General features: G+C 35.6%; 3 protein-coding genes and 1 pseudogene across 8 annotated transcripts; all 4 read right to left on the reverse strand.

Annotated features, from left to right (window-relative positions):
- Positions 1 to 4,974: 4,974 nt before the first annotated feature.
- LOC129309810 (transcription factor TCP14) lies at positions 4,975 to 7,154 on the reverse strand. Its single transcript, XM_054951531.1, has 2 exons — positions 5,529 to 7,154; positions 4,975 to 5,181 (listed from the first exon to the last, which is right to left on the reverse strand). The coding sequence occupies exon 1, from the start codon at positions 6,781 to 6,783 to the stop codon at positions 5,590 to 5,592; it is 1,194 nt and encodes a 397-aa protein (XP_054807506.1). The 5' UTR covers positions 6,784 to 7,154; the 3' UTR covers positions 4,975 to 5,181; positions 5,529 to 5,589.
- A 1,374-nt stretch (positions 7,155 to 8,528) lies between these two features.
- On the reverse strand, positions 8,529 to 8,638 carry LOC129310192 (U6 spliceosomal RNA; annotated as a pseudogene).
- Positions 8,639 to 13,772: 5,134 nt separating this feature from the next.
- On the reverse strand, positions 13,773 to 16,123 carry LOC129308695 (protein DOWNY MILDEW RESISTANCE 6-like). Of its 6 annotated transcripts, none has more exons than XM_054950011.1 (4): positions 15,158 to 16,121; positions 14,766 to 15,087; positions 14,593 to 14,641; positions 14,085 to 14,224 (listed from the first exon to the last, which is right to left on the reverse strand). In XM_054950011.1, the coding sequence occupies exons 1-3, from the start codon at positions 15,502 to 15,504 to the stop codon at positions 14,609 to 14,611; spliced, it is 702 nt and encodes a 233-aa protein (XP_054805986.1). In that variant the 5' UTR covers positions 15,505 to 16,121; the 3' UTR covers positions 14,085 to 14,224; positions 14,593 to 14,608. The 6 variants fall into 6 exon arrangements, with proteins under 6 accessions (XP_054805983.1, XP_054805984.1, XP_054805982.1 ...); XM_054950012.1 differs by having other exon boundaries at positions 14,116 to 14,254; positions 15,158 to 16,123; XM_054950010.1 differs by having other exon boundaries at positions 14,120 to 14,257.
- Positions 16,124 to 16,556: 433 nt separating this feature from the next.
- LOC129308696 (NAP1-related protein 2-like) lies at positions 16,557 to 20,712 on the reverse strand. The gene is made up of 10 exons (XM_054950013.1): positions 20,452 to 20,712; positions 19,988 to 20,110; positions 19,837 to 19,887; positions 19,582 to 19,653; positions 19,301 to 19,414; positions 19,151 to 19,209; positions 18,623 to 18,683; positions 18,421 to 18,477; positions 18,211 to 18,258; positions 16,557 to 17,022 (listed from the first exon to the last, which is right to left on the reverse strand). The coding sequence occupies exons 1-10, from the start codon at positions 20,572 to 20,574 to the stop codon at positions 16,942 to 16,944; spliced, it is 789 nt and encodes a 262-aa protein (XP_054805988.1). The 5' UTR covers positions 20,575 to 20,712; the 3' UTR covers positions 16,557 to 16,941.
- Positions 20,713 to 21,463: the final 751 nt, after the last annotated feature.

The following is a 21,463-nucleotide window of genomic DNA, read 5'->3' on the forward strand; positions in this document are numbered from 1 at the left end:
TTGAGTCTGATTCATTAGAAAAATCTCAATTATTACTTTCCATTTATTAACGTTTCAACTGAATTGAAATGAATTGACTGACAACCAAATTGATAAATTAATGATATGAATATCCAAAAACATAATTTGTTTCTTTTTTTAATTGATTCCTAAGAAATTCACCGGACCCAATTCCATCATGGTTAGTACAATAAATTATCATCTAAATTTTGATTTGTTCGTCTTTATGGGTTGACTAGGTAAAATATTCATCTAACTTCACTTGAGAAAAAAAATAGAACTAATTAAGACGAACTCACAACTAAATGAATATTTCCCAACTCCAAAAACCCCCCTATTTCAGAGACGCACTTTTGAACGTGTCTATCTTCTCATATATCACAAATTAAAGAAAGATAAAACTTATGTACTTAGTTTTATATATTTAATATACTTTTATTTAGTCAAATTAAAACATATAGATTTTACTGTGTTAAAATATTATAAACAAGAGTTTATTATACAATAAATAATTTATAAAAGATTCACATATCTTGATTTAATTGAAAATAAGTATTTTAAGTAATAAGAATAAATATATACGTTTTACACACACATATAATCTGTGCGTATACATCCACTTATACATTTATATTTATGACCGTTATCATTTCTGTGGGCTAGCTTTTGAATGAAGTAATAACTTAGTTTGGCCATCTGATCTCTTTTAAGGTAAGTAGGTACGTAACTAACGAAAAAGATGAGTGAATTTGAATGAAAGGGGTGTAATTTACTTCCAGTTACTAACCATGATTCTTATTTCATTCGCTTTTTTATAAGTTACTTTCTAACATAATTTATTGAAACTAAAAAAAAAATCGTAGAACCCCTCAACCTTTAATACGTTATTAACTTTATCTCTATTTAAATATATGTACTTTTTCTTACCATCAACATTAAATTAATGAAGTGTAAAAAGGAGAAACATATATTAAAATTTAAAGTCAATATATATCTTATTATAAATCAAAGAATCGTTATTTCTCTACCTTCTAAATGAGATCGGAGGGGAGGAGTAACTTTATTCCTACCCGACCCCAAACTAAATTTTACGTAGGGACAAAAAAGCAGTGAATGTTGGGTTTAACATAGGTGGGATGGCAATGAACAAAAACAAGATTATATGGAAGTGATATAGAATAGGAGAGAGGAGAGACAGAATGATCAACGAGTAGATGAGGTGGTGGGTCTGTGTAGATCTATTATTGATAGAAATAATGTGCCAAAACTAGTAACCACCAACCTGTAGGCTAAGGAGCCACATGCTGTGCTGCTGCCGACCCTAAAATTCAGTCCACCTATATACCTCTGCCCATAAATATAATGGACCAAATCAGCAGCATTACATTCCATCTCAACACAAATCCCATTTCAATCACACAAAGTTGCATTGCTTGTCTGAAGATGATAGAGGACAAGAAAAAATGAAAATAAAGTGAACCAATATCATGTCTTAACCCAAAATCTTAATTACTAGTCAATTTATAGCTGGTCACATTTCAAAATTTAAACCACACTGACATGGGACTGATATGTGTGATTGATATCAGATTCTATTGTCAAAAACCAGTTAGCGTCAAATGGAATTATTGTTCGAGTATTGAAATTGAAATGTGCTGGATGGGGATCAAGTGGGGACATGATCACGTAACCAAATTACATCAAATAGTGTGTGGAGTTTAAAATCGGAGTCGATGCCCTAAATAATCCCGCAGATTTGCTCATCCTTTCCCAGCTACACCGTGTGGCTAGTGCGGAGCATATTTGATTTTGAAAAACATTAGATATGGATGTTTTTCTATAGCGGGACCATTTTTTGTTCCCCTGTGCAGCGTGTACGACACGGGATTAAATTCCATGTGAGCAATGGGTACGTACGCGACCCAGCTAGCTAGGTAGCATTTTCACTCAGACATTTAATGGTTTTGATGCTAAATAATGGCAAATCATGTGGTTATCAGACGAATTATTGAGGAAATTAAAGTTGTCTGCCTTGCATTTAATCTACGTGCTCGCTGGTGATATTAATATTCTGACGTATTTTTTTGATGCCATGCAGATAAAGTCTCAGTTTCAGTTAATCCGTAGTTTAAGATCAACCATACATTTCACCGCCACGTGCCCCTTCATATTTAACTCTTCATTTAATTACACATATCAACTTGTTATCCATTTTCTCCTTCAAGGTTTGAGATACAGGAGTATTTCTTTTCATCCCTATTATATGGTGCCTTTAAAAGAATTAATTATTTGATCTTTAATGTAAGGTGGTTGACAGGAGTATAATTATGTTTTTTTTTAAATTATTCCTTTTAAACTCATAAACAGTGAGTTGTATATATGAATTTTTCATTTAATAGGAAAAAAATTGAAAGTTTATTTTATTTTCAAATAAATTAATGACTTAACCACTTCTCATTTGCTAATAAGGTAGTTAAATGTATGTGCCTTATACTCCCTATTATAGGGCAAAGAAAAAAGATTTTTTTTTGTGGTTCCATTTATAAATCACCTTATTAAATTTTCAACATAAGTTTCTCTTTTACCCTCCATTAAATGTATATTAAATTTTTAAAAAGAAAAAATATGTTGTTAAATATATATATATAATATATATTTAATAGAGACAAAGTGGAGATTTTGTTAAATTTTAAAATAAAGTTAATGAATTTTAAAATTTTTCTTAATTTCAATAAAATATATTAAAAAAATTTATAAATAAGAACAAAGTAATCATAAAGACGGTAGGGTGCTACGTTAGTTGTAGCGCACGTACCTTCAGGATTTCAAATTAAATTTTAATCAAAATTCATGCTCCCAAAATCTGGATTATTTTCCTTTTTCCGTGAAAGGTAATTATCTGCGGGCAGAAATGAAATTTTTTTGTTGCTCTAGAAAGTGCTACAGTCTCAGTTGTCAATTTTCATTATGTACATATATTGATTCATCTATGCCACCAAACGAATAATGGAGGTAGAAAGAATTATCTTCTTTTTTCCAAATTTTAAAACCAAAACGAATTAGCTAGGGATATCATTTTTTTTCTTTTTGAATAAAAAGAAATATAACTTAAAGTTCTGTCCCCATATATGCCACCAAGAATTCATTGTTTTCTGGTCTTGTTGCTTTAAAATGGACAGTACATATTTAACAATGTGTCCTCAATCGCTATATATAATACGCAGCTGAAAGAGGAAATAGGTTCGATCAGAACACAATTAGCTTTGCATTCATACCTCATTTTCAAAAAAGTCCAACGTGGCTTCTCAACGAGTAGCTGTTCTATATTGATTTAAATCATGTCTGTACAATTTATACAATTAGATGAATGTGCTTTATAAATTAAAAACTGGTCCACATACGCAGTTATTACCATCTACCGCTCTCCTGACTTCTTGTGAAGGAGGTTTCGCCAGCGCCAAGTGATTTGAATTGAGAGACGTACGAGAAGACTGATAATATATATATATATATATATATGTAATGTATCGATAGCATAGCTACATATCTGTGACAAAATATAATTGAAACTCATGTTCTTTTTTCCTTAGCAGAATCTCATTATTCTTAACATGGCCAACCAGCTGGCGCTACAAAAATGATACCTCTGTGTGTGTGTGTGTGTGTGTGTGTTTATTATATATAATTTAAATACGGTTTTCGGGTCTGGCTGAGGTATACCTTATCCGATGGATATGAAATTGACAAAAGGATAATATGTTATACTAATGATACATGGGAATTGATTATGATTGAGGAACCATATTTTTAATTTGGTGGTTGCTTTAAAGTCGTGTCCGTATAAATAAAGGTAGCTTTGGATTGGGCAGAATAAAATTATATTAATTATAGTGGTGGGAATATCCTAAGCTAGTCTTGCCTTTTCCCTACCCAACTAATTTCAATGGGAGAATGATAATTAAGTTTCAAAAGATTGAATTAGTAATAATCAACTCCCCCATATGTTTTAAAAAAAAGTAAATTAAAAATATCAATTTAAACAAATGAAAATTTAAGAATTTCAAATATAATTTTTACATAATAATTAAAATTCTTATTTATAATTATCTACATTAATATTTGCAATTCATTTTTTTAAAAATTATTATTGATAATCTAATTGTGATTAATTTAATTTTTTCAGGAGTAGCTGTCATCCTCCAAATTTGAATTGTACCGATCATAAGTGTTTATTATATTTTAGTCAGGAAGGTAAGGGTATATAATTAGAGTGAGAAACATGGTTTTATAATCTGAGTGGAAACTAAAAGAAATTAAAGGTTTTTTTGGAGGGGGGGTGAAGAAATGCGGAGAGAGGCATCGCCAACTGGAGAGTAGCAGCAAACAAGGGAGGCCATGAAAATTGATATAGCGGAGAACCAATGATCAAATGCGACCATCGAAAGGATGGCCCACAGATTGAACGGTTCTGATTAATTGATGAGGGTAGTTGGTGGGCCCGTGTACCAGTAGGGGCATTATATTATTAGCTACTAGGATTTTTTTTTTTTCCCGCCTCAAAAAGGATTTAAGACTTACCATGGATCTTTCTGCAGTGCCGGCAACCACTGTTCCATGAGAAAGGGAAATTTTTGTTTTGTTTTTTTACAGAAATTAAAAAGAGAAAAAAAAAAAACAGAGAGAGAGAGAGAGAGGGAGACGGAGGAATGATCCACCTGTTTGTCAGTGAAATGGTACATTGGTTCAGGTAACCAGCAGCAGGTGGGGTCCACCACCTGAGGCAACACCCGGAACCGATAAGGTCACGGCCCCACAGTACTATTACCCCCCCCCCCCAAAAAAAAAAAATCACGCCTCCTCCGCTCTCTCCATCTGAAAAATCTTAATCATTGGTGCAGTAAAAGCCTCGAAATTTATGGCAAACTGTTGAGGATCTTAAGGATAAAAATTCCAAAAAGCGCTGCAAATTCAATACATTAATGCACTAAATAGCCACTGAATTTATATTTGCCTGGCGGTAACACTGTTCTATCCCTCTACTGTCACACGCACGAACTTGTGGCCCATAAAGGGAGTGACAGATTTTTTATTGTTTTTAGAAATAAAAGGAGGGAAAAACCCTAAATGCCAGTTAGGTAGGAAACTCACCAAAGGCCGGGGAAGTGAGTCGTTTTCCATCTTCTGTTGAACATCAAAAGCATAAATTACAAAGTAAAAGGCTTAGATATCAAAAGAAAAGAAAATTGCACAAACAATGATGGTAAGATATCGTGTAGTGAAACAATTCAAAAAAAGGAGACATTTCAAAAAAATAATAAGAATAAGAATAACAATAAAGAGCCACCCAAATACCCCATTCTTAAATGGTAGTGAATGTCATCTCTCTCGAACCCTAAAAAACCATCTTCTTCTCTCTTTCCTTCCTCACAGCTTCTCGTCCTCTCTTCCAAAATATTAATCACACCAAAAAAAATTTAATTTGGGAAGAAATAAATTAAACTGAATTTTTGAGAACAATCAAACCTCACTTGTGTCAATACATCATCAAACAACTACACATGTAAGGAAGCGCCCCATATTCGTGATCCTCTACGAGTGGTGGCTGGTGGTGTCATGCCGATCGTCGCCTCCGCGATGTGATTGGGACCCGCTAGCCTGAGACTCTGACAGCCCGATCACCGGCCGGTACGGGCTCAGCCCTGCCAGCATACTCAAATGTCCTTCGTTAATGTTACCGCCCGATACAACGCCACCGCCACTATTTATCGCCGACGAACCTAATTGTTGACCCGGCAATAGGGCCATAGGGGTAGGGAAGTTCATGAAATGCAACGCGCTCGACATGGTTCCTCTGTACAGCCCACTGTTGCTTACCGGCGGGAATGTCCATATAGGATCACCGCTCATGACCTGGTTGCTTGAATTCGTCACCATCCAAATGTTGGCCGGAATCTGAGCATGGCTCGCAGGGATCGCCCCCGCGCTCGACTGCAACAAATAACTCCCCATTTGATGCTGCGCTGACGACAAGTCCTGCTCCGCCGACCGCCGTTTTCTTCCCATCCCTTCTTCCGGTGACTCCGGTGACAAATCCAACGCTGTAGCAGCCAAAGGCGGACCCGCCCCGTCGCGAAGCTCTTGCTTGGCTTGCAACAGGTTCGTGGTCAGGTTACTGGATTGAAAATTTAGAAGCGTGGACGCTGCGGTATTATCGGAAGACAGACCAATTCCGGGGAACAAGCTCCGGCGCTGTTGGACAGGAAAATTGGGATTAAAGTAGGACGATCTCAGCTGTGACGGGACCGACATAGTGGATCCTGAGCTCCTCAACGATATGTTAAGCGAAGTGAAGTTAGCCGGGATGGTTCCCGTGCCGGTGGCGGCGATGACAGCAGGTTCTGCCTGCTGGAGCAGCCACTCGATGGTTTCACCGTCAGACTTGTGGCCGAGCTCGCGGGTGAGCTGGAAGACCCGAGCGGCACAGAGTGCAGGCATTCTAATGCGACGGCCACGTCCATCGACCTTGGTGTGGCGGTCCTTGGTGGAGGTTCTCTTGGGCGGGGGCTTCTTGCTGGAGGGTTCGGTGGAGGAGGGGACGATCTGGTTGGACAGATTCGGATTGGAGGAGTGAGGGTCAGCAGAGATGGCTAAGGAAGGATAAGGGGAAGAGGTGGAGCAAGAAGCAGCGTCCTGATCTTCTTTCTTCTCGAGGAGTTGAAATGGAAAAGTGGGACGGTAGTGGTGATGGTGGTGACGGTGGTGGAGATCATCACCTCCTTCCATTAAAGTAAGTGAAGCTGTTTAATTCGTGTGTTGGAGGGGAGAGAAGAGGGAGAAGAAGTGTGTGACAAGGGACGCTATATACTATACAGTTTAATCTCTGTGGTGGGTCTTTCTCATCAGTAGGGCTAGCTATATTTAGATTTTAGAGAAGAGACGAGCACGGGGTGAGAATGATAGGGGCGAGAGGGTTAATGAAATAATGAAAAAGCATGATTAATTTTGGTTGGGTGTGTGCAGAACGAGCAAAGATATCAAAAAGAAAAAAAAAATTGGGGAAGGCGAGGGCGAGGGGGAGGTTGGGGGCATTTTATTGTGGTTGGACAGCGTCTTTGGTTCAGAGTCCACGTGAGGTGCTCTTTTTTATCATTCAATCCATAAAGACAATGGAGGGGGAGGTGGGACCCGATCCCCAAGTCAAAAAAAAAAAAAATTTGGAGAGACCTGGAAAGTAGAAGGATTATGGGGGTGGGCCCCGCTCTCATTCAAGTCATCATTTCTCCTGTACCTTTGCCGGGGAGCCTCGGGATTCCACGGCTTGATTCTATTATAATAAAATTAAATTAAGTTAAACCCGGCCTTGCCCCTCACTCCAAACATCTTGGCCCCCAACTACTGCAACTATCAGTTTCAAGTCTCTCATGATCCATAATTAGCTTCCCGTACTCGTGTACATCCTTTTCACTTTCCAATCCCTTTTACTATAATAGGCATCTTTATGAGTTTATCAGTATCCCCTCCCTTATTTTTTTTACTGCACTTAACTATTAATTTTACTCGCCAACAGTGCTCCCAAGTCCCAAACCACCACCTGGGGCAAAAACGACAAGAGATGTATATATCTATTGCGAGTTCGGCCTGAGAGGAGGACCACCAGTAGCGAATGGCAATTGATGCAAATATACTTGGAACTAAAAGCCTTTCGGTTTTTTGAGTCAAACAGAAAAGTCTTTCGGTTTTTTGTTCATGAGGCTGACACTGTTGCTTCATTGAGTTCATTCTGATCAGCTCATGTCATGGGACTTCGTTTAGTCTTCGCATTTCTGATCATGGAATAGGTTGTGGCTAGTTTTCTTGCTACGATCTCCACCACGCCACACAATCCCAATATTACAATGACGCTTTATGATCCACTTAATAGATCCAGATGCGCGAGCTACCCAGTTATAGCCTTCCCCATCTCCCTTGTCCTTCTCCTCCTGGGTATGTCATTCTTCAGTGCTGTGTTATATTTAATTTTTGTTGTGTGTGACATTGAATCGAATTGGCCACGTACAGGCAGTAAAAAAATTGAACTTGTACAATGCGTTAAATAATTCATGGAGCAACTTCGGTTATTATCATCACATGCAATAATGCATCTTATATCTGTGAATGACGACAAAGAGAGTCATCGATACAAGTGGTACGTACATATCTACTGTGACATGCCAAAAGTAAACGAGTATCATATATAGATGATCAAAGTGCAGTATAATAACTTTTTTTTTCAAAAAAAAAAAAAGATAACAAGTGTGTGTGCGCCCTTTTTTTTTTTTTGCTGGCAACCGTGACTAATTTTTCTCGAGGCATTGATAACAAAAAATGGTGGCAAAAAAAAAAAACAACAACAAAAGATGAATCCCTATCAACTAGGTTCGTTAGCGAAAAACTTGGAGATAAGCCATTTAATAACTACTTGCTTAAAGAGACAAAACTCTTTTGCCAACTTAAATGAATCTTAAAACATAAACTTTAACCAAAATGGAAAAAAAGTAACTTTAGTTCCTGAATTTTTCTGGTGTGTCTCATTCTTGCACAGGGGTGATGCTAATCTTCTGAACATCATTCCGATTTTATTGGATGTCCTTGAATGGACCTAAATTTTTCTTCAATTATAGATTTACTATCTAAATTTTAACAGTACAATTTAATTCCTAAACTTTATTGGCTCAAAACAACTTGGGTCTTATAGTTTTCTTGACCACTATAACTTAGTTCCCATAATTTTTTAACTCAATAAATCAGAAAGATTGAGTTGTCATAGATTAAAGTTTAAGAACTAAATCAATAATTGAGAGTAAATATTAAGAACTACTACTATATTATCCCAAATATAATATATGTAATTGTAAAAGACTAAGAAAATCTATGCCAGATGAAACTTATAATATAGAAAAAATCTGTAAATAATAATAATTAAAAACTTAGAGAAAGCCAGTATATAATATATATATATATATATATATGTAACTGCGCATAGTACTGGGAAAAAAAATAAAAAGAATTCTTAAGTTGTGAGCGTTTCGAGGCATTATTATATTGATTAATTGATTGATTCCGAAGAAGTAATAGTATCAATGTATCATGATGGCGAGGCAGAATAAAAAGAAAGAAGTTATTCCAAAAGAAAAATAAATAAAAAGAAAGGAAATGGAGTGAAAATCAAATGTGTTTACTTTTTGGTTGTGAATTGAAATGGAAATTAGAAAAAGAAAATAAAATGTGGAGGACACAATGAAAAGTTGGCCACATGATTCCCCAGCTTTTGTACACCATATCTTGTCGCCAAATTACTTGTCAAGCCATGCAAAGACTAAACGTACCGACAAGTTGACTGAAAATTGGACGCTTTCTTTCATATTCTGATGATGACTCCTTCTTAGCTTAATTTGTGCTATCTAAATCAACCTTATTAACATTATTGCTATCTAAATCACTCGGGATATGTTTGTTACACGGCGCGATTAGTTTCGAAACTGTCTCCTCCTATATAATTTCTGCAAGTTAGTTACTACTCATATGTCATAATTTTAATTTTAATTTCAAAGCAAGTAGAAATATTTACGTTAGCATAAATGCCAAAGCCATGACGAGTAATTGATAATTTTTAGTGTGAATAGTATACTTCTCTCTCTCTTTCTCACTCCACCGCGCGTCCACACTCAAAAACTTTGTAATTTTTTACAATTATAATTGAAATTGAGATCAGCTCAATCAAGACAAAACTAACATGTATGTCACTTAAAAGTCAATTTCACCAGCCCTAAATGCAAAGTACAATACATCAAGTAAAAAATTGATAACAATGAAGTTGATCGTTATTCTTAAAATTTAGAATATACTTTCTAAATGTTAATATCATTATATGAATAATCCTTTTTCTCAAGTTCAAACTAAATTAATATTTCCTATAGATAAATATATTACATGTTCATAATATTAATATATACGTGTGTGTAGCTAGATTGATTATTACAATTTACAGTCCCTTTCATCCACTAACATATTTTTGGCGAAAAGTACCCTACTTGAGAACCAATAATTTTTTTTCAAAAAAAAAAAAAAGCACACTGAGATTTACGGTAATCAAAATTTACCATATATATGTATGTATGTATGTATGTATGTATGTATGAAGTGTTTTTGCTTTACCTTTTGTTTTTTTTTGTGGGGTAAAATTTACTTTTGGTATCTTAAAGGAGAGAATAGTCTTTGCCATCAATAAACAATACTTCCAGCTGGTCCCAAAATAAAAAAAAAAGATAAATTTATGTAATTCCTGAAAAATAAAACAAATCATGTTTTACTCTAAAATGTTTTTTTTTATCATGTTAATATTTGTTTTGCTCGAAAATGTTTTCTATCTTACATAAAATCATCACTAGAGGGAACTAAAAGGTAGGCACTAATAATTTGAAATTATATTTTACAAGTTGGATTGAATTCACAACCTCATACTTATAAAAGAATTTACAAGTTACTAGACTAGTCTACAAGGCCATTGGCGGAAAACTCCAATTTTGTCAATGATTAACTCTAACTTCCCTATGCTCAATTATTCTCGAGATTTATATATGATTCTAAAGTATTATTTATTTTACTACAAATGTAAAAAAAAAAAATTGAAAGCTAACTTTTCCCCAGACAAAAACAAATCATAAGATGGAAATTGCTTTAATTTAAAGTATTGACAATTGTTTTCTTTAAAATAAAATATATAAGGATGGAAAGAACAATTTAATAGTATTATAGTGATATTAAAAAAAAAACAGAGAGAGACATGCACTTACACACAAACCTATTACAACCTTCCGCATTGGGAAAGGAAAAACAGACCTTGGCGGATCATATAGTGATTATAATCCCAAGCAAGTGGAAGATTGTGGGCATTTTCAATTCATTGTAAATGCACAATTAAACACGAACATATATCCTCAGCGTGGATCATGCCTCAACACTCTACTCTTAATAAACTTATATATCTACGACCCCGATGAAATTGCGAATATTGTTAACAAATCTTTCGTACATGTATACCTACATTGTCCTCAAACACAAATTCTACCCAAAAAAAAAATCCAAAAATATAAAAAAAATATCAAACTCAAGAAGAACCAACTTTGCAGTGAGTTCAAGACAACTTACATACAGATTACATTGTATGCATGCTCAGACCGGTCACTTGAACACAACCATCCCATGTGTAAGAAATAATAATCATATATCTAAGAATCAAGGCAAAATGTAAAGCAAATTATAAGCAAGGCATTCAAATAAATTTGAACTAGATCGAGTTACGTGCTCAGAAGGGGGCGCGCGCGCGCGCGCGCACGTGTGGTGGTGTATATGCATGTATGTACGACCTGGGGGTGGACCACGGAGAAATTAACCATTGTTTCCATTTGTGAGACCACATGGCCTTGATAGCTTTTGTGTGTGTGTGTGTGTGTGTGTGGGGATGGGATCTCTAACAAGACAGGTTACTATCCACTAATCTAGGCACATTTACATCTCTCTGGTACTCCAACCTTCATTTCCTCTATAATTCCACAATCTGCTAGCTACCTTGCCTGCCTCCCTGTGTGTGTGTGTGTGTGTGTGAATCTCTCTTTCAGCCAATTCATTATAATACACGCGTTTTGCTCCCACCGCCTCTGCTCCATGCTAGTTGTCATCTATGACAATGATCTCTACCTAGGTTTTCATGTATTGTTTTCCTATTTTACAGCCTTTTTTTATTTTTATATATATATATATATATAATTCCAGACCCATGGCTAGCAAAAACTATACATGTAATATGAAGCATGCATCATCTTTTGAACACTCGCATTATATTTCGTCATCTTTGTGTGTGTGTGTGTGTGTTAGTTATTATATACGTACATAATATTATGGCATCATCTTTTGAACACTCGCATTATATTGCGTCATCTTTGTGTGTGTGTGTGTGTTATTAAATACGTACATAATATTATGGCGTCACTTAGCATAAAATATTTAGATTCTTTATAAAAGTCACAACAAATTATAGCTAATTCCCTTAAATATGAAATAAAAAGAAATGATTGGAGAAGAAGAGTTTAATTGAGGGTGTTAGTGTGTTGTGGGGAATGACGGAGGATTGGGACGATGAGTGGGCATGTGATGAAGGGCCACAGTGGGTAGACAGTTGGAATCTTTGCGAGCATGCAGACCCAGCAACCCCCTTCAACCTCCTTTGATTTTTCATCATTTCAATTATTAACATGTACTAATTCGGATAACTATAATTCTTCCAAACACCTTCTCTTTACATTCAACATCAACTTAAATTCGAGACCTGGCCTTATACTTAAGTAACCATAGATGTTTTTTCTTCTTCGAGATGTACTTCTATATATAAATAATAAGTTTGAGGATCATATTTACACTTTTAACATTTGAACCTCGTTAAAATGTGTGAAAAATATTTACAGAATAAAAACAATTTAAAAATGTATGAAATCTAATAAAATGGCTAGATACTGAAGGATCAAGAAAGCATTATCCAAAGCAATGCTATTCAAGTTTTTTAAACAACACAATTATTCATATTGATTTTTTTATTCATAATGACATTGATTGATGGTTTAGATTAATAAGTAACCGGGCTTCTGACTGAAGGTCTTTCCAACTTAAATTCGCAAAATCACCCTACAAATGATACAATGTTAAAGATAAAACGGTGCGAATGTCTTAAAATTTTGTCTCTAATCTAGCCATTTTTCATAAAAAAGCAAGACTCACATCGACTTCTTCCAAGCAAAAGAGATAGCACTGCTGCTAAAACATCTAGCCGTTTAGCCATTGACAAGTGTCATTGAGAAAGAAAGCATGCAATAAGCAGCGAGAAGTTTTAAGTTTTTTGGGATCCTTTGCATCCCAGTCAATAATATTATTATTTTACGCTGAATCTGAATTTATTCATTTGTTTTAGGGGCCAAAGAAGCAAAATGGTATTATTATTTTTTTATAGGATGGTTTCATTTTTTTTTGGTAATTTTTTAATTAACTATCAAAATTAGCATTTGTTAACAACAGAAATAATATTTTACCGTTTTGAAATATTGAAGGGAAACTTTGTTTCAAAAATAATTTTAAGATTTTAGATGCTCCTCACTTATAATTTAAAGATAAATCTGCATTTTAATTTTTTAATTTTATTTTTGCCTCATCCAATGCTTTTTTATGGGCCCGCTTTTCGGCTACCCCTTTTGGGCAATGGCCACATCAATGTACAGCTAGAACACTAAGCCCAAAAACAAAGAAAATTATATAGATGGACTGTAGATTCAAGATCAATTTTAACAAAATCCCTTACAATCATCATTTACAAGATTCCAAATATAAGAAAATTATAATGACAGTATCGAAATAAATTTATAGGGACATTTACCAACAAAAAAAAAAATAATATCCCTGAAAATCTCAATAATTCCTCATTAAAGTCAACTCATTTTCCATGCTCAATGGCCTCACGCCCAAACCAACTCTCAAACCACACATTTACTGATAATTACTCGACACAATTTCTCCCAAAAACCCCACTGTTCCTGGATTTGCATATTCATCAAATCGTTTTTAGTTGGTCCTCTACGTGGAAGATTACTACTAGGAACATGATAAAATGAGAAATTAACAATGCCTTTTTTCTGAAACTCAGAAAATAGTGGCAAGTATTGGAGAATAGAAGTTTCCACATTTAGTCATTAGAACATAGAATAGGAATATATAAAATTTGTAATGTATTTAACCAAGTAGCTTAAGCTATTTTAGTGAGGCAGACAATTCTCAAGTACGCTATAGATAATTTGACAGCAAGAAGCTCATTAAACACAGGTATACAAAGATGGTTCTGTTACTTACATAGACAGAATGCAGGGAAGCAAAACTAGTGAGTAATTGCATAATGAGAGATGTTGATGGCATCCTGAGGACAAGGGGGTGGATGAGTCTTGTTTCTGACGCGAAGCTGCTGGTAGTCCTTATACACAAACCCTCTGTATTTTGGTGCCTCTCCCGCCTCTTTTGTGAACTGTGCCAGTGGCTCCACCCACTTGTCTCCGTGCAAGTTGTAAAAGAACACTAACGAATACCGGCTTTTCCCTTTTGTTCTCACCACTCTGTGCGTCCCGCTCTTGAATTTCTCGTTGCTTAGCACCTTCCATGTTTCAACACAATCAAACCCAATCTTCTAATCATCACAAAAAAAGGTCTAAGCTTTCCAAGAGTACTCCCTTTGGTTGTTTGAAATAATATGAATGGAATAGAGTGATAGGAACTAAAATGATCGCGAATGGCAATAAAAGTATTCGAGAGGTGGGAATAATAATTGATATGTACAAGATTCTGATCACTATGGGAGGGATTATTTCCATGATTATAGTCACACTAGCATTATCTATATAGTTGGTGAACCAACTTTCAGTTAACAATATACTCAAAAGCTTAATCGTTGATAAAGTAAATATCATGCAATTCATGTAGCTATGTCATCCAGTGTGATAAAGCTTGTTATTGCTGTTGTACCTGTTTATAACTGTTTCTAGAAATCCCATGGAGCAGGTGCTTTTTTCTCCTAAACCCAGCATACATACAGTTTTAGTGCATAAAGAATGTCCAAATCTGAACAGATAAAGAAAAGACGGGGGAAAAAAAAAAGAAAAAGAGAAAGAGAAGAAAGAGAATAATTAAATGAAGACCTGGATAACATCGGCAATATTGAAGACGATGGTGCCTGGTGTAGGAACAACAGGAATCCAGGCACCATCGTGACGAACTTGGAGGCCTCCCACTTGGTCTGGAATCACGAAGCTAAAGCAATTCCCATCTTCATGTTCAGTGATTCCATTATCTTCACTTTCAGAAGCTGGGAAGTAACGCAGGGCAACCATGAAATCCCAGCTCCTGTCATCATTAAATTCTTTGAGGACATCTGGAGGCATCCCCAGACACTCATTTATTATGCCCTCCAAAAGCATACCCACCTTCTTCAACTCCTCAAATACTTCTTCCATTGCTTCCCTGCAAGCAAGCAACTAGAGTTACTTAAAAAGCTGTGTCCATTCACCATGGATTAAGAACTTGAAGTTACCTGAAGCGAGGAGGGTTTTGAGGGTAGACGTTGAAATCGGATCCAGGAGGAAAAACCAACAAGTACTCGTTCTTGTCTGGGGAGTGGGAAGGTTGCCGACTGTAGCCGGCGGGAAGTGGACCGTCGAAGCGAGGGCTGCTCTTTTGCTTTTCTTCATCGGAAGAATTAAAAAACGTCCTCGATAGATCCAGGCATCGCTCCATTAACTCCAAGGACACCTCGTGGTTCATGATCTGAAAGAAACCGTACTCACAACAAGCTTCCGTTATCTGTCTTATGGCTTTCGATTTGCCATCTTCATCGCCTTGTTTCAGGAAAGCTGAGATGTCGATGGTGGGAACAGCCATTCCTTTATTCCTTGATAACCGCAGCTTTGGGAAATCAATGTCTTGCAAATAAAACAAAGCTTAGACAGTTTTGTGCTTAATCATCTAATCTTTCACCGACATCATAATTTTAGCATTTCAAAGTTGGAATATATTTTGGCCCAAAAAAAAAAAAGTCGGAATATATCATTTTCCTTCTTCCCAGGCGACCGTCTCATACGAATGTGATTTCTCAGCAGGCGGTGCTAGAGTGATCCGCGAGGGCGCTTTGCATTGATAGTAAATTCATGACAAATCACGACAGGCAAATTCCTTCTTTGTGAGAAAGCATGGCTTTTACTCTTCCCCATTTATGTGAGATCAACCGACACAACAAAGAAACGTCGACCCCACCAATTTGTTTGAATGTGGCAGATGATGATGACCTGGTCGTATTGTACTTGAACACTGTTTTACACAATATTTAACCCTCACAATTTCATCATATTTTGTTTTTAATTCCTGTAGTATGTTTTCAATATTCAATTTTCATAATTTCAAAAAGATTAAATAATTTTTATTTTTTAAGCCCCTACAATTTTTATTTTTTTAATGATTTTCATTTCTATAAAAACTGAAAACACTAAAAAAATTATAAATAGTAGAAACGAAATATGATAAAATTATCATGACTAAATTGTTTCCTTTTTTTTTTTTAACTAAAGTAACACCACCCCACAAAACAATGGTCGTTCACCCTCCTCCTCTTCCCATTTAAAAAGAGGGAGGTTGATCAAATATTACAAAGTTTGAACATTTTCTTCCCATTTAGCGAATGTTCAGCTATATTACTTCGATGTATAGCCTCATTGCATCGGACAGAAGAGACGCGTTAACAGCAGCTCAAACTACTCTAATAAATTAGCAAGAGATCAAACATTCAAGATGGAATTAAATCAATCAGAACAAATGAACTATTTCTTTTCCCTTCTCTCTCTCTTCAAATGTATTACATTCATTAGCTTTCATGAATGCATGCAAATGAACTCAACTGATGATATAGGTAAATCCAAACGTTTAAAAGCACACGGAAGTTTGAGGGGGGAGAAAAAAAAAGTGATCACATTAAAATAGCTTTCGATACTAGAATCTTGCATACAAAGAGAAGCCAAACAGCTATTATACCCTAATTAATATTATAGTTAGCTCCAAATAGACAAGGGGAAAAAAGCTAATGTAACGTTAAAAGCTGGAGAAGTGCATCAGGGGATGAAACCAGCATGGCAGAAACAACCTCAAGATAATAAAATAAATAGAATAGGATCACAACCACCGACCAGCCTTCGTACACCTGCTGGCATTAGTTAACACCCAGAAAGTAGAATGGGTGGCCTGGTCACCATCCCCTAAAGCCCACTTTACATACTCCTATAACCACAAAAAAAGAAGGGAAAAGCAGCCCCACCATGAGATATTCTCTCACTTGCCATCATCTTCGTCACCCTCATCATCTTCCTCCTGGTCTTCATCATCGTCCTCAGAGTCATCTTCGTCCTTTCCCTGCCAATGAGGGGGCAAAAAATTGATGATGCATGCTAATATTGGCATCTACTATATCTAAAGTTCTGCCATCATTCACTTCAAATGCAAAGCATGCCAGACATGGAGATGGATCTATCGAGAAAAATATAATGGCGGATGTTTAGTGCACTAAAGGGGGTTGCATGCTCCCATTGAAGAAGTTTGCAATGTCGGTATTTTTCCTAATATGAGCATCAGTGTGATAGTCAGTCTGTCACAGTGCTCTACAGAGGCTTCAAAGCAACAGCAATCACTCGGATTCATCCCACTGACGAAAAAACTTTCTAGTCAACTTATCAAAACAACCTCGACAGGTAAATAGTGTGGCTCCTTGAGGACTGGGGGTTGGGGGAAATAAAGTGGAAAGAGGGAAATATTAGAAGTGGAAATAGGGTAATCCTACACAAGGCCATGTTTTCCGAGCTCTGCAGGAACCTTCTAGCCAATAGATTAAAAATGAACCAGTAGAAAACAACCGATTAACTTATAAAATAGAGGCTAATTTCACAGTTAAAGATTGCTTGAAATAACAAGCAACCTGCGCAGCTAATTTATTTTCAAACAGACAATATCTAATGCAAATCCCATAACTTTAGAATATGCTACTTTGTGACAAGTATTGTGCCTTTCTTTTTTTGGGGGGAGGGGGGAGGGGGATTGCAGTTCACTGATTGAACCAAAATCATGTATAGTCAAAAATAGCAATTATTTCTGTAGATTATCCCCAACCTTAATTTTCTTTATTTATCAAACATCTATCTTTGGTAAATACTATGGCTTGAGTCCATGAATATGATTCTGAATTTCAGCTTACATTGTATCCTCACAACCTTAAGCTCCAAATCTCTCTATGATCAACTTTTATATATTCGAAGACTGAAATAAAATTCCAAGTTTCAAACACACTAGACTATTCAAGTACAGATAGCATTGCTACAAGGCTCTCCTAAATGCTTGATGAGGACTCGGGCTATCAATGACTTTCTCCTCCTTTAATAAAGTTTTGACTATACCATCCACAAACAACATTACTATAAGACCTATATCCAACAATGAACCCAGTGATTACATTGCTCCAATAAAACATAAAACTTTTAAATTAACATCAACATTAAGAATACTTTTGGATCATCTAAGCTATTGTGACAAAAATAACACTTCAATTACCTCATCATCGCCATCTTCCTCATCAATATCCTCTTCATCAGGCTCCTCCTGCTCCATTAAAGTATCAAATACAATAAAAAAATGAGAAAACAGATATTCAGAGAGAGAGAGAGAGAGAGAGAGCAAATATGAAAGAATTCTTAAGCGTCGCTTAAAAGTACAATTGACATTAACAGGAGGAAAATATACAAAATTTAAAAGTAAACTCACATTATTAAAATAAGTTAGAGGATTGGGCCACAGATCATCCTTGATTAATTCTGCTATCTGCAATTTAGAATAAAACATAACATCAGGAACAATGAGGTAGAAAAGGAAACAAGCTGAAGGAAATATCTGTAACAGAGATACAGGATATCCATAGCAGGGATGTTCAACTCTAGAAATAATAATAGAAACGGGAAAATTTTACCTCATCATGCATGTCATCCATATCATCTTTTTGCTCAACATCACTGAACCAGCTAAAGAAACTGCACTCAAAAATTTGCAGAGTGAGGTGCATCAAAGAAATGCTAACTATATGTTGCATCAATTGAAGATGGAAAAAACTCTTCAGCTGTCTCATTCCTTTTTTATCGGTCAACTTCAGCTGTCTCAAATTCACATATCAGGTATGAGCAAAGTTCTATCTCTTACCTTGTTCTTTGGCACATCTTTTACGCCTCTTGCTTGTTACTGACTACAAGAGAAGATATAGAACTTTATCATATTCACATATCAAGGTATGTGCAAAGTTCTGTATCTTCCCTTGTAGTCAAAAACAAGCAAGAGGTGTAAAAGAAAGTGCCAACGAACACAAAAACAAGTAATAAAAGATCAAGTATTGGTAATTGGTCAGTAAAATAAAGGAAACATTGATTTCCTCTTTTTTTTTGTCTTTTTAATCAGATCAGGGTATAAAGAAACAATATTCAGAAAGAAAATAAATGACCCAAACCTATCATCAGTTGGAGCCCGCTTGTTCCCTTTCTTCTCATGGACTCCATTGGGTATGCCCTTAAATTTCCCCCCAAAAAATGTACCACGTTAAAACAAACACCACAAATAGCTCAGAAGCTACACAGGAAGAAAACAAAAGAAGCCTCACCTTGCCCTCTTTCCATTTTATAGGCGTAGCAGTGATCTTTGTTGTTCCTTCTTCAAGGAAGGTATAAGTCTTTGTAAGTTTTGTATCCTCAAAATATGGATTGGGATTGAAATTCTGAAAAAGAAATATTAAAAAACAGTTTACTATTCAATGAAATATACAATTTAGGGGCATTCAAGCATGCGATAAGTTTACACAGTCAACAAGTGATCTGCCATTAGTTTATAGCAATGAAACATCGACATAATGGAAGGAGAGAGCAAGAGAGAAATGCAACTTACAAAGGTAATTGAATAGCCCGATTTGACATCTTTAAAATCTTCAACCTCCAAAGAACTCAAATACTTAAAAATCTACTAAATAAGAATTCAATAAGTCACTAGACAAAGGCCCGTAATCAAACAAACAGAAATATGAGCACTTCCTCCAACGAACCTCACATAAACAAAAGAGACATTTACAAAAGTAACAAAACGATGCATGAAAGTGAGAGTATATAGTGATTTGCAAGATTCAAATTTTAGTGGTGTTCAAACCTTTTGATCTTCTTCATTCAGAACCTCACCAAGAGCAGGATGACTCAGAAACTGAAAATAGGAGCATGGTTTAGCAAAAAATTCCTAAATTAAAAGCACCAAAAAACTTCATTGCCAGAGTCAATTCATAGACGAAGAAATCAATACTGACAGCTGTTGTCCAGAAGTCAGGAATAGTTTTGATAATCTCATTCCGCTTCTCATAGACAGGCTTCCTTATCTCATTGTACTTCTGCTCTATTTCGAGAACTTTATCACTTGCCTCCTCATTAATCTACAATGTCCGTCAAAAGGGGAAAAATGAATATTCATTGCAGACTAGACGAGGTCAATATAACTCACAAGCCGTGGTACAATAGAACAAACCACAGCCGGACCTTGATGCTAGTGCATTCTTAAACATGAATTACTTTTACGTTTTTTAAATTCCGAGACCCCCCAAAAAAGAAGCAAATAACCAACCGCAAAGATATAATACCATCAATATTTCATTGTTCAAGTTAACATTCAGAAATAGCCATAGGATCTGACATGAAAGTTCGGAACTTTAATTTCGCAATGAACATACAAGGAGACCAATTATGACACACGAGCATCTGTTATTGGCTATGATACCTTTTCAAGCTCGTCCTGGGTCTCCTGCAGCTTCTCGATAGATAGGACAAGCTCTCCGTCAATTTCCTCTAGGTTCTCGCCCTTCTCGGCAACTTTCAACCTCTTGGTCTTGTCGGCCACCATCTTCGCCCTCCTCCTATTTTGCTCTCCTTTAGAGTAAAAAGAGGCAGTCACTGACTCCTCTAATTGTCTAAAACCCTAGCACTGTATCCTTCAAAATACAAGGGAAGAGCAGGGAAATGAGAGTCCGGGAACGAAGGCGTTAGGGTTTTGGGGTTTATATTTCGTCAGAAAGTGCGGCTTCATACTGTGGATCAACCACCGCTTGACAACTGTCGTTACGGGGTACATTCGTCATTGCACGACGATGAATCAAAGGAAAATAGATTTTTTTAAAATAATATTTAAGGATATTCAAAAAAAATTAATTACATTTAAAAAAAAAACAGCTGAAATTGGGCCTAATACAAAGAGTTAATATTTAACAACATGAATAATTAAGATTTAATAATTAATTTTTTAAATTAATTTTCAGCATTCATATGTAAGCTTTTTTATATTTAACTCTTACCTTTTCATGATTTTTTTTGGCCAAATTACCTTTTCATAATTTACTTTTAATATTTTCAATACTATTTTTTCAATTTTTTAATACTTAGATCTTTTTTCATATGCTAGATATCTAATGTGTTTTTATGGGCTATTTATTTCATTTAATTATGCTAGTGTAATAATATAAAATTGTTTACAAACTTGATATTCAATAATTAAATGGAGAATTAAGAATATTTGAATGCCCTAATGATTTAGATTTATTTTTAGTTTACAAAATGAATCATTTAAATTATGAGTCATTGTTCCATCGCTCTAAATCATAAAAGCATTTGGCAGAATGTGTTGAGATTTGGAAAAACTCAACTTTTTATGTTTTAATAAAGGTCATTGGCGAATGCAATCCTAACCCCAATTTCATCTATAAGAGATTACCCAATACCATTATCCCTTAGTATTA

The sequence above is a fragment of the Prosopis cineraria genome, unplaced genomic scaffold (assembly GCF_029017545.1).
Source record: "Prosopis cineraria cultivar Desert tree isolate PC_DT_omini unplaced genomic scaffold, ASM2901754v1 PC4, whole genome shotgun sequence".
In the NCBI taxonomy this organism is placed as follows: Eukaryota; Viridiplantae; Streptophyta; class Magnoliopsida; order Fabales; family Fabaceae; genus Prosopis; species Prosopis cineraria.

What these genes read in the sequence shown, in the direction of transcription:
- LOC129308695 (XM_054950007.1), bottom strand. Translation starts at nt 15,504, where the DNA reads ATGGCTGTTCCCACCATCGACATCTCAGCTTTCCTGAAACAAGGCGAT. An exon ending in CAAAACCCTCCTCGCTTCAG is followed by an intron (nt 15,088 to 15,157) that starts GTAACTTCAAGT and finishes GCTTGCTTGCAG; the next exon opens with GGAAGCAATGGAAGAAGTAT. An exon ending in ATATTGCCGATGTTATCCAG is followed by an intron (nt 14,258 to 14,765) that starts GTCTTCATTTAA and finishes TGTGATGATTAG; the next exon opens with AAGATTGGGTTTGATTGTGT.
- LOC129308696 (XM_054950013.1), bottom strand. Translation starts at nt 20,574, where the DNA reads ATGGTGGCCGACAAGACCAAGAGGTTGAAAGTTGCCGAGAAGGGCGAG. An exon ending in CCCAGGACGAGCTTGAAAAG is followed by an intron (nt 20,111 to 20,451) that starts GTATCATAGCCA and finishes CGGACATTGTAG; the next exon opens with ATTAATGAGGAGGCAAGTGA. An exon ending in CGGGCTATTCAATTACCTTT is followed by an intron (nt 19,415 to 19,581) that starts GTAAGTTGCATT and finishes TTTCTTTTTCAG; the next exon opens with AATTTCAATCCCAATCCATA.
- LOC129309810 (XM_054951531.1), bottom strand. Translation starts at nt 6,783, where the DNA reads ATGGAAGGAGGTGATGATCTCCACCACCGTCACCACCATCACCACTAC.